General features: G+C 35.3%; 1 protein-coding gene across 1 annotated transcript in view; it reads left to right on the top strand.

Moving 5' to 3' along the window:
- PJA2 (praja ring finger ubiquitin ligase 2) overlaps positions 1 to 13,175 on the top strand; it is a 71,382-nt gene that overhangs the window by 27,577 nt on the left and 30,630 nt on the right. Inside the window, exons 3-4 of the mRNA XM_031011140.3 lie at positions 821 to 1,021; positions 3,269 to 4,319. Coding sequence (XP_030867000.1) covers positions 821 to 1,021; positions 3,269 to 4,319 — 1,252 coding nt within the window. The remainder of the gene's footprint in view (positions 1 to 820; positions 1,022 to 3,268; positions 4,320 to 13,175) is intronic.

Raw genomic sequence — 13,175 nt, 5'->3', positions numbered from 1 at the left:
TACATGTAATATATAATTGACTAAGCAGACTTACACTTAATATATATATGTGTGTGTATAATAATGTACTACTTAGTGAAAGTTGCTGCTGTTTACTACTGTATACCCCTCAGTCATCAAAACTTAATAGTCAAGTCATGTAAATGTTGATGGCTTTTCTTACCATAACATATACCATTTATTGGTAGTTTTGAAGGCAGGGTAGTATGTGTTTGACCTGGCTCATTGCTGTTTTCTTTTGGATAGTTTTATCTGACGTTAATCTTTGGAACATATTTATTGTGATCTAGTTGATGTACAGATGTCTAGATGATGTCTAGACATGGTACAGATACCATTTAAAGAGGTTACTTGTTATCTTTGACATAAATGTTTTCATTCTTAAAGTAATTGAAACCATCATATCATAATGCTAGTAATTGTTTCATCAAATATGTATTGAGCACTTAATATAATATATAAGGTACTTAATTTGGAAGATCTCTAATCCATAAAGAGCTTTGGCAGTATAATAATTTGGCATATGAAAAATATTTTTTGATAGGTTTCATTATAAAAATCTGAAATACCTTAAAGAAACCAAATTTTAAAACATATTTTTTGAAGGGAAAAGGCCACTAACTCTTATTATATAGTACTTCATATTTAATTTTCTAGTGTGTGAAGAATAATGTTTTATAGTACTAGTAAGGTACACTTCATGTTCAGAAGCATATGATTTGATAAATAATAAAATATAAACTGAAGTAGTTTTCCCCAACAGGTTGCAAGAATAAAGCTCATTGCTGTTCCTGTTTTAATTTTTTAACTTTTTTTTCAGCAATGGACCAAGAATCTGGTAAGGCTGTCTGGCCCAAACCTGCAGGAGGGTATCAGACAATTACAGGCAGGAGATATGGAAGAAGACATGCTTATGTCAGTTTTAAACCATGTATGACCAGACATGAAAGAAGCTTAGGTCGGGCTGGTGATGACTATGAAGTGTTGGAACTAGATGATGTTCCAAAGGAAAATTCCTCAGGTGTGTAACATTTAATTATTTAAAGGTTATTAATAGTTATATAGGAATTGATCTTATAATTAAATTTTTGGGTGGGTATTATGCATGTCTGTGAGTGTAAATGCAGCACACTTCCTATCAAGAAATTCTATTTTGAAATTCTTATTGAATTTAATATTAATGGTGTATATATTTAAACGTAGAAGAAAATAGAATACAGCCAATCATTAAAATATAACCACACTCTCATAGTAGTGATTACATTGTCATAACCTCCAGCCAAAGGAAATCATCTTTGAATCAAAAAGAAATTTTTTGAAATTTTTAAAAATGTGGATCAAGTAGAGATATTTTTTCCCTGCATATAATATTTAAATAACTTTTCTTCTTCTTCTTTTTTTTTTTGAGCTGGAGTCACGTTCTGTTGCCCAGGATGGAGTGCAGTAGTGCATCTTGGCTCACTGCAACCTCCATCTCCCAGGTTCAAACAATTCTTGTGCCTCAGCCTCCTTAGTAGCTGGGATTACAGGTGTTTGTCACCTCACCCAGCTAATTTTTGTATTTTTAGTAGAGACAGGGTTTCACCACGTTGGCCAGGCTGATCTCAAACTCCTGACCTCTCAAGTGAGCCACCTGTCTTGGCTGGCTTCCCAAAGTGCTGGGATTACAGGTGTGAGTCACCATGCCTGGCATTCTTGTTGTTTTTTTTTTTGTTTTTTGTTTTTTTGAGATGGAGTCTTACTTTGTCAGCCAGGCTGGTGTGCAGTGGCGTGATCTGGGCTCCCTGCAGCCTCTACCTCCTGGGTTCAAGTGGTTCTCCTGCCTCAGCCTCCCAAGTAGCTGGGACTACAGGCATGCACCTCCACGCCTAATTTTTGTATTTTTTGGTAGAGATGGGGTTTTGCCATGTTGCCCAGGCTGGTCTCGAACTCCTGACCTCAAGTGGTCCGTCCAACTCAGCCTCCCAAAGTGCTGGGATTACAGACATGGGCCATTGTGCCCGGCCAACTTTTCTTCTTTTAATTTTATCCTAAATTTAACTTGGCTTGTTTGTTTTTTCATCATTTTACAAAATCCAAAGGACAAGGAAGGCTTATTCAATTAAAATTTCTTAGTTATTCAGTGGTTTTGAAAAAGTATTTTGCAGCTATCCATGTACCATAATTGCACATTTTTGGACTGGATTTGTCTTCTTCCTCTTGTTCTAAGCAAACTTGACAAGACATTTCTAGATTATTTTTGCTGTCACATGTAAGAATCTGAATTACTAGCTGGGGTCATCCCATTGAAGAACCCTTCGTTCCCAGCTACTTGGGAGGCTGAGGCAGGAGAATGGCATGAACCTGGGAGGCGGAGCTTGCAGTGAGCCGAGATCACGCCACTGCACTCCAGCCTGGGCCACAGAGCAAGACTCCGTCTCAAAAAAAAAAAAAAAAAAAAAAAAAAAAAAAAAAAAAGAACCCTTCGTACCATATATCATGGCCAAACTTCAGTTATTTTACAATTCATGAATTTTTATTCCAGCAAATCTCAAATGTCTTCATTTTTTTTATTAGTGGTGATGTAAGATAGTTATGCTTAAAGTAATTTATAGATATGATTTTATTCATGTTTCAGAATTCTCACAATTATGACAAGAATCAACATATTGATCTTTGTTGTTTTTCAGTCATAACTATAACACATCTAAAGTAAACTTATTACAAATGTATTACAACAATTCAATTTATAATCTGTCTAGATACTGAGATATAATTTTGTGGATTGCCAACAAAACGCAATGGGGTCTAATGTCTCTTAAATCTGTAACTATAGTTATTATATCTGTCATAAGTACTTTTGAAGGTTTTTCGTTTTGTTGTTGTTTTTACCTGCATATAATAAAGAAGGTGAGTTTGGAAATCACTGGGAAGCAGATTGGTTACCCTAGACTCCACTTACGAGAGGCTTCCCATTGTATAACCTCTCAAGAGCTTCTCCTTTATATGTCTTGCAGAAGGCATTAGATATTAGGATTTAGATAGAAAACTGCCAAAGACATGTGAGGGAGATGATAGTGAAAGGCTATACATTAACATAAATGAACTCTTAGAGTAATCAGTCTGCATTCTCAGTTAAGTTAAGGAGCATAGAAGTGCTTGGTAAATAAATTTACTCATATATTCAAGTAGTAATAATTGGTATGATTTCCACTTAAGTGATAGTTATTACATAAAATTTTATCTAAGTTAATCCTTCAAAATATGTTTTCTTTTGTTTTTTATGAAGGTTCCAGTCCTTTGGATCAAGTTGATTCTTCTTTACCCAGTGAACCTATATTTGAAAAAAATGAAACAGAAATTCCCACTTGTGGTTCAGCATTGAATCAAACCACCGAGAGCAGTCAATCCTTTGTTGCAGTACATCACAGTGAGGAAGGCAGGGATACCTTAGGAAGCAGTACAAATCTTCATAATCACTCTGAGGGAGAGTATACTCCAGGAGCTTGTAATGCTTCAAGTGTCCAAAATGGAATTGCATTGGTTCATACAGACTCTTATGATCCAGATGGCAAACATGGAGAAGATAATGACCGTCTTCAACTCTCTGCAGAAGTCGTGGAAGGTAGTAGATACCAGGAATCATTAGGCAATACAGTATTTGAGTTGGAAAACAGAGAGGCAGAGGCATACACTGGTCTTTCACCACCAGTTCCCTCATTTAACTGTGAAGTAAGAGATGAGTTTGAAGAGTTAGATTCTGTACCATTAGTGAAAAGTTCTGCTGGTGATACTGAGTTTGTCCACCAGAATAGCCAGGAAATTCAGAGGTCTTCTCAAGATGAAATGGTTAGTACGAAACAACAAAATAATACTTGCCAGGAAAGACAGACAGAACATTCACCTGAAGATGCAGCCTGTGGTCCAGGGCATATTTGTAGTGAACAAAATACCAGTGATAGGGAAAAGAACCATGGAAGTTCTCCTGAACAGGTAGTGAGGCCAAAAGTTAGAAAACTGATAAGTTCAAGCCAGGTGGACCAAGAAACAGGTTTTAATAGGCATGAGGCGAAACAAAGAAGTGTTCAAAGATGGAGAGAGGCTTTGGAAGTTGAGGAAAGTGGCTCAGATGACCTCTTAATAAAATGTGAAGAATATGATGGAGAGCATGACTGTATGTTCTTGGATCCACCATACTCAAGAGTTATTACACAAAGGGAAACAGAAAATAACCAAATGACATCAGAAAGTGGAGCCACAGCAGGAAGGCAAGAAGTGGATAACACCTTTTGGAATGGCTGTGGAGATTATTACCAACTCTATGACAAAGATGAAGATAGGTAAGGTCACATCCAGTACTTTTTCAGATTGTGTAGTAAATGAAGTGGTTTCTTTCCAGAACCATGTTTGATGGCTGGGCTATTTGATATGATCAGGGAATTAGACATTTTGACTTACCAAATATTTTTATTTACTGAATGCTAACCATACATACAAACTACTCATTAGAATTTTTCACAAAAAATGTTTTTGAGGTTTTTAGTAGTTTACAGAAGTAAGTTCAGATAATGATTATTATTATAAAGGGATAGAGATGCTAGTTAATTCATGGTATTTCAATTAATAAAATGTAAAATAAACATTTGTTGTATTTTTTAAAAACCTACATTAAGCCAGTCTGGGTTTAAAAAGTGATTAATATCACAAATTATTGATTGGTAATACTTCATTAATGTTGCCAGTAGTGACTAATATCACTTGTTTCCCTCTTTATCTGTTCTTCCTGTGGCTCTTCCTATCACTAAGTTTATTTTTTACTTATTTTTTCTTAGCATTCAATTCTCATTAACAACTCTGTGTGGTAGGTTCCATTATTTCCCTCATTTGTAAATAAGGAAACTGAGGCACAGAGCATTATATAACTTCCTAAGGTCACAGAGCAACTTAATGGTAGAGCTGGACTTTGAGTACCTAATTGGGTATTCCAGAGACTGTTCACCACTATTCTTTGCTATTTTCAACAGAACAGAAAACTTATAATAAGCATTCTGATTGCTCTTACAAACCCGTATCTTTTTTTTCCAAACCATAAGACAACAGAAAAAGAAATGGAGAATTTCTTTGTTCAGTTGCTGAATTTCCATTACCCCAGTGTCCAGATTTTCATGAGTCCTTGTAAGCTAGTTGCATCCCTGACAGTGCTCAATTACAGTGCAATTGCAAGATTTTATTAGCTAGTGGAAATAATTGTGTGGTTTTTTTTAGCTAGAAAGTACTATAAAGGAAGAAATTTACCATTTTGAATATGAATGCATTTTAATTCATGCCATAAAACAATTCATTTGATTTTCTTTGGACATATGAATTAGGCTATTATAATACAGATTGTGTAATTTATTATAGAAAATATTTAAAATATAATTTCTGCTGCTCTGTCAAAGTCTGTAAACTTTAAGTTAGTAAGTAATTTTTGTATGATATACTGTTTTTAAGCTAAAGGTAAAGTTTTTTTCAGTTCAAGCCCACAGTCTTTTATTCAGTATCCACACTTCTGAAAACAGAAACTGGCCACAAAGCCTGACCTGATGTTAACTTCCTGGATAAGCAGATCTGGATCTGAATTGAAATGAGGGTATTTTTTCAAATATTTGTATATTTTACTGCAGAAATACAGTTATGTTTGATTACTGTGTGCTGGCCTGGACCATGTTGGGGTTTGTTAAGTAGTAGTTCTAAATCTGGGAAATAGATATCAAAATTCCAAAACACATTTAGCCCTAAGATTTTGAAATAGATTGCAAGTCTCTAATATTATACCTCTAGGTTACTATTTTTAAAAAAAGACAAAACTTACAGTCTTCGATAATTAATTTTTTTGGAAGTGTAAGGTGCTTGTATTTTTTTTCCCCCAGTTACACTTTTTCTTCTTTAAGGAGAATCATTTAATTTGGCTATACCTTTGTCATTTTGAGCAAAATAAATACTTCTCTTCTGCTTGCTTTTTATAGTCAGTTATAATGTCTTACGATGAAGATGAAATTGTTACATTGTTTGCCAACCCCTAGAGAAAGGTAGTCTTCCTGGCTCCTTGATTTTAAATAGATTTTCTTTGTTTTGGGGGTGGTCAGTGGTAGAAGTGTATTCTTTGCCTTGAAGGACCCTGGACTTTTGATAGTTATAAGGTATTTTCTTAGTTATTTGTAATTCTCATTCTTATTTTTAATTTTTTTCTTAAGTGATGTCAATATTCTGAACAATGATAGATTTTTTTTTTTTACAGACTATATAGATGGGAAAAAACATTTACAGTTAATAGAAACTGTCCTTTTAAATTGCTAGTAATGTATTGACTACAGAGCCTGTGGTTAGGGTATGCCAAAATGATGGAACTACTTTAGGATCATTCTTTAAGACACATTGAAATGCTGAAAACACTTAAAAGTTTCTTGTTTTGTTTTGTTTTAAAGAATCATAGAATAAATTCTAAAGGATAATGGTTCTGCCTAGGACTGTACTTATATTTTTATCCATAGCCTTAAGATATGTTTTAGGATCTCAAAGTGTCTGTACAGTTTTCTGTACAGATTATTCTATTTCTGAACAGAAACTCTGTTTCTATGCTGCTGTGTCCTGTTCCTCTACCCTAATTCCCTGCAAAAGATTATAGTTGCCAGGTGCCTTTTTAATATGGTGCCAGCTAAAGGTTGGAATTTAATAGCTGTACACTCCTATTTAGTTTCATTTTGCCCTTGTTCATCTCCCTGATGTTTCATTGTCATCCTCCCTAGTTCTTGTATTTGTAGATTGGAGAAATGGTGATGCTAGTCTTCTCAGGTTTTGGATGGAAAGTATAAGAGCTGCTGCTTAATTTGGGTCTGTGAACTTTGAGTTTTTTTGTAAAGCTTAAAAAGTTGATATACTTGAAAAGTTTTTTTGTCATGCTTATAATAGCCAAAGTAGAACTCATCAAGATATAACTAAAGTTCATTGTGGCATTTTTATTTTTTTATTTTTTATTTATTTATTTCGAGACAGAGTTTCTCTCTGTTGCCCAGGCTGGAGTGCAGTGGCGTGATCTCGGCTCGCTGCAACCTCTGCCTCCTAGGTTCAAGTGATTCTTCTGCCTCAGCCTTCTGAATAACTGGGACCACAGGCATGCCATCATGCCCAGCTAATTTTTGTATTTTTAGTAGAGACAGGGTTTCACCATGTTGGTCATGCTGGTCTTGAACCTGTGACCTCAAGTAATCCACCTGCCTCAGCCTCCCAGAGTGTTGAGATTACAGGCGTGAGCCACTGCACCCGGCCAGCATTTTTAGATATAGGAACTTTGGCTACTTTTTAAAAATATGAATTGTATATTCTTTTTAAGTAGAAAAGTATTTTAATGAATTCATGATTGCCTTCTTCCCTGAAAAATTCTAAATGATCATTTAATCACATCTGAAATGTTACACTCTGTGGGATAAACATTGCAGCCAGTAGCATTGCTCTGAGCTGTTTGACAGGTACTGAGCACCACCTTATTAAATTAGGACTCCAAGGGGAGTTTTAATAGGCAGCATATAATTACCAGACTTAGAATTAGACCAAAGAGCTAAGGTTAGTACCCTGCTCTTTTGAAATATACCCTGAGAAGTTTAGTAACTGTTTGAGGACAAGATCTTGGGTTTTAAAAAAACCTTTCAGCAATACTAGCATATCTTAACCTTGGGCCTAACTGCTCTGAAGAGAGGCATGCCATCTACTGTCTGTTCCTTATAGCATTTGAGGTTTCTTGCAGAATTTTTGTGGCTTTAGGACTTAACTTTGCTTAAAATTAAAAAACCTTACTTAAGGTAAAATGTTGGGACAACTTATTTTGTTGATGTTGTTGGGAAATAAAATGATTGTTAGCCATTTAGTTGACTTCAATATGATATATTAAAGGATTTGTTGAAATCTTAAGTGCCAGACTTTGTTCCAGGTGCCCTGTTAATACAAATCATAATGGTCCCTGTTCCCACAAGGTTCACTAGCTTTATGAAGAAGACAAAAAATATACATATTTATTATTGTGAGGCTGAATTAAGCGCCTTTCCTGTTCCGTGTAGGTTACCTGAGAGCCACAAAGAAAGTTTCTCTGAGAACTTGGTACTACCCCCAACAAATAAAACATCTATATGCAGCCAAGGCACAGATCTTAAAGCATATGTGCTGACATTTTAGCAAACCTTTTTATCTTGTTTTCAAGTTCATAGAAGTTTGGAAGGAGCACATTAGGTATAAATGTGTTTGTTCTGCAGATATGCTAGGAAGTTCATGGGATTACAATAACCTGATACTAAGGAAAAAGACCAGAAAGTGACAAAAAGCAGGCATAATTCAAAAATCATAGCCATCTTAATGAAATTAAGCAGACATATATTTGGACATAATCCATTCATATCACTGTATTACATTACAGTTCAGTGTTAGTAGTGGTAAAAAGTTCCAGAATGTTTAGATTATGTCAGATAACAAAATATTTAAAATTTCACTTTTTCCTAGGCTCCTGTGGTTGAGTTTCTTGTGGCTGTGATAAATGCCAGGAAGAACAAAGTAACAAGTACCTTGGGGAATTATGGAATGAGAGATTACTTTTGGTTGGTTTTATGTTTCCATAGCTTATTTCTGCCTAGGATTTGTACATAAATTTTGTCTATAATTTCATTCTGTATGTCAAGTTTTTTTAGTTCACAACTGAATGTGTAGAGTGTAACATTTGAGTAAATTATAGTTGTCTGCTTTTTAAATACAACTCTTAGGTGCTAAAAGGGGTCAGTACCAGTGAAGGATCATATGAAGATCAAAGTAGTACTTAATTTAGTTTTTACTTTGAGAACTTTTAAATGTGTCATTCACCCGCTTTTAAAATCTAGAACAAATGGATCTTCACTGTTCCATGATCATTTTTGTGTCCTATTTGTTCTGTTGCTTACTCCTTAAAAAGTGATTTTTAAATCTTTTCCCTTTTTTCCTTCCATGTACTCTTGTCACTCCTAGTGGTTAGCTTCGTTTCTTATTTTCCTGTAGAAGTTAAAAATATGTAAATGTGAATTTTCTTATTTTCCTCTTCTCCATATTAGGGGATAGTAGTATTTATTTGTATTTTTAATTTCCTCTTCAATGAAGAGAGGTAGCCCCTCTCATTCTGTGCCTCTAGTTATTTCTGACACTTCATCTAATTGTCCTTACTCATAGGTTGCTTCCCTCTGTCTCTCAAGCTTGAGTTTTTCTCAATCTTGAAGAAAACCTTTACTTTTTCTTGCTCTGTTATTTGCCTGTTTGTGTTTTCTTTTCTACTGCTGAATTTTAAGAAGAAGTTTTCCACACCCACTGTCTCTATTCTGTCACTATCCACTCTTCTTACTGCCTTGAAATCCAATTCCTAATATTATTTCTGTATTCTTTTTTATTGAGACAGTCTCGCTTTGTCACTTAGGCTGGAATACAGCGGTGCAATCTCAGCTCACTGCAACCTCCACCTCCTGGGTTCAAGCAATTCTGCCTCAGCCTCCTGAGTAGCTGGGACTACAGGTGTGCACCACCATGCCTGGCTAATTTTTCTTTCTTTCTTTCTTTCTTTCTTTCTTTTTTTTTTTTTTTGAGACGGAGTGTTGCTCTAATTGCCAAGGCTGGGGTGCAATGGCACCATCTCGGCTCACCGCAACCTCCACCTCCCAGGTTCAAGCGATTCTCCTGCCTCAGCCTCCTGAGTAGCTGGGATTACAGGCATGCGCCACCACACCTAGCTAATTTTGTATTTTTAGTAGAGACCAGTTTTCTCCATGTTGCTTAGGCTGGTCTCGAGCTCCTGACCTCAGGTGATTCACCTGCCTCGACCTCCCAAAGTGCTGGGATTACAGTCATGAGCCACCGCACTCGGCCCTATATTCTTTAATGTCAGTGGTGACCTCCTGATTTCCACATCCATTTGTCTTTTCTCAGTACCCATTTTCTTTGATTTCTCTGCACTATTATGAAAAATAATTGCAGTGTTAAAGAAGCAGCTGTGTTGTAGTGAGCTGCACTGAGTAAACAAGAAGTCTAGTTCATGAAATAATTGAAAAACAAAAGAAGCGATTTTATACAGGAAGGTCTTGAAAGAAATAGAGTCTGATCTGTGCTTGGAAGTGGGGAAAAGGTGAAGTGATTGTAAAGATATTCCTGATGGCAAGAATGTCCACTTTGAGGACACTGTTTGAAATAGAGCATTCTTGAGTTGGATGCAAGAAAGTACTGGGATCAGATAGCAGTAAATTATAAGTGTTACTCAAAGACATTTAACTTTTTATTCTATAGGTCACTATTTCCAAAGTGGGTAAAATATATTAAGTGGTACACAATGTTTTTAATTTAATCATTATGTATTCATGTTAATGGAAATTAAGAAAATATAGGTAGCACATCAAATTCAGGACTTAATGGCTGTTGCTTATCCTAACTAAATGTATTTGAGTTTAAAAAAATGTTAAAAAAAGACTTGCTAACAGTTATTGATGGCTCATTATTTATCAGGCATTGTTAAAATGTTTTATATATATTAACTCACTTACCCTTTACATGAACCCAGTGAACTATTAAATACTGTTGTTGTATTCACCTGATATGTGAGGCTAAAAAGGCATAGAGAGGTTTTCATAGCTAATAAGTGGTGGGTTCAACTCCAGGCAAGCTGACCAGGACCTGTATTCTCAACTATCCTACCTTAAGACAGAGGGTTAATGTGCAACTGCAGCAAAAATTGTGAGAGTGATAGGCAAATGGCTTGTTTGTGAAACTAAAGCAGTAGCATTAGGAAAAAAGAGCTGTTGAAGGTTTTTTGGAGTAATACTATAAACATACTGTTTGATATGTAAATTGAAGTGATGGTAGTATTCAGAATGCATTTTGAGGGAGTGGAATTAAATTTAGGAACACCAATTAATAATTGACTATATAGGTCTAATTTGGAGAAAAGCATTTGAACTGGGGTTTTACATTTTAGGAGAAACGGAGAAAAAGGAGCTAAGACTACAAGAGCCATTGTGCAGAGAAAGAATGGAAAGTAAGAAAGGATTTGAATGTGGGGAGTTTGTGAAGAGTCAAAAAATAAGTGTTTGCAGAATGAGAGCATGGTGATAGCATTAAAAGATAACAAATCAAGAGGGATTCATCTGACAGATGAATTTTGTAATAGAATTTTTGACAAGGAAGGTGAAAAATCTTAAAATGCTTAGAGGGTAGTTAGTGATTGCGAAAGCTTAGTGTGATGGTTGGGGCTGGCTGGGGATATACATTTAAAAGTTGTCTCCTTAGCATTGAGGGTTAGGTATCATGAGTAATAATGATATAGGCCTGGGGTCTGCAAACTTTTTCTTAAAGGAGCTGATGGTAAATATTTTAGGCTTTGGTGACTAAGAGGCAAAATTAAAGATAAACATGTAAAAACCATTTTTAGCTCACAAACCATTAAAAAACAGGCAGCAGAGTCAGGTTTGAACCCAAGCCTGTAGTAGTTTGCCAATCCATAACATAGGCTTCTTGATTACTGATCATAGACATTCCTCTTGTATTGAAGTTTAGAGATATTCCATGAGTTATTTGATTAATATGGAAAAGTGAGGACTTTTTAATGTTATCTCTTTGGACAGTATCATATTCTGAGTGAAAGTTTTTTTTTTAAAACTGAGCTTCTCTTTTATATATGTTAAGAATTGCCACAAATTTATATAGAAATCTTACCCTAATTGTTAAAGACATATTAAAATAGGAGTTGGTAATTTAGCTTTGAATTTTAGAAGGTTCTTAGTCAAGGAAACTTAGCTCAATAAGCTCCTTTAAAACTACTTTCTGTGTTGGATTTTAATACTTATATAAGTCTAGAAATTGTTTATATTAGATTATTCTTTGGGTCACAGAAAATTGTACAGAATACAAGGAACTTTGGCTTAGACCCAGCTGAAAGAACACCTTTTAGTTGCTGTGCCTAGGGTTTATAGCTTTCCTTCTCCGAGATGTTAGTGCCCTGCCATCCATTGCTTACTGGAAATTGGCAGTTGATTTTATATTTTTGCTTCTAGTAAACTTCTCAGAGCTTAGATTAGTGCTACTGTTTGTTAATAGCATCTTGATCTTTTGAGTGCATCTGTTAATAAAGGAAATCACTAACTGCGTATTGACATAATAATCATCATTAAAAAATGTAATTTCCTACCAATTATCACTTCCTTTCAAAAACGTAAACTAAAATTGTTATTTTTGATTTTCCAAGTCTAGTGAACGTAGAGAAATCTTTGAGGAGATTCTTAACCAGAATGGTTGATATGGTTGGAGGGGGCCTTTAAGACTTATTTTCAACATTGATAAGTAATATTTTAGCCTTTGGTGTAGTATAAGAGGACTAATTCTTTAAAAACTAAGAGTAGTTGATTGTAACCAAGTTGGCTAAAGCTAAATGTAATCAAAAGTAATTTTCTGTGCTGCTGCTTTTTTTTTTTTTTTTTTTTTTGAGAGGGAGTTTCACTCCTGTTGCCCAGGCTGGAGTGCGATGGCGCAATCTCTGCTCACTGCAACCTCCACCTCCCAAGTTCAAGCTGAACTCCTGCCTCAGCCTCCCAAGTAGCTGGGATTACAGGCGTGCAGCACCACACCCAGCTAATTTTGTATTTTTAGTAGAGATGGAGTTTCTCTATGTTGGTCAGGCTGCTCTCGAACTCCCGACCTCAGGTGATCTGCCCACCTCAGCCTCCCAAAGTGCTGGGATTTATAGGTGTGAGCCACCATGCCCGGCCTGAACTGAAATTTATTTTGTATTCACAGTCCTACCTAAGGACAGTAAAGTTTTGCCAGTACTGCTTTTTATGCATTTGAATGTCACTTCTTGAAAAGTTCTTTGGGAAAAAGGAAGGAAAAAGACAGTTAACTTTTTATTACATGGTAATAGTAGAAATTTATTCATAGAAAATATGTCATTAGTTGTCAGTATATAATTTGAAAGTTGTTTTAGTCATGTTAGATATGCAGTAAGTCTACTTACATTTATTCCAGGTAGCATTTAAGATTACCAAATTGTGTTTAAAAATTTATTTAGAAATGTGTCTAAAATATGACAAGCCCCTATCTAGGTACCATGGATGTAGTGAAAGAAAAAGTAAAGTGATATATTCCATAACTTGCCATATGCCATATTCTTT

The sequence above is a fragment of the Gorilla gorilla genome, chromosome 4 (genome assembly GCF_029281585.2).
Source record: "Gorilla gorilla gorilla isolate KB3781 chromosome 4, NHGRI_mGorGor1-v2.1_pri, whole genome shotgun sequence".
Lineage (NCBI taxonomy): Eukaryota > Metazoa > Chordata > Mammalia > Primates > Hominidae > Gorilla > Gorilla gorilla.
This window is presented reverse-complemented; position numbering and strand designations above follow the sequence as displayed.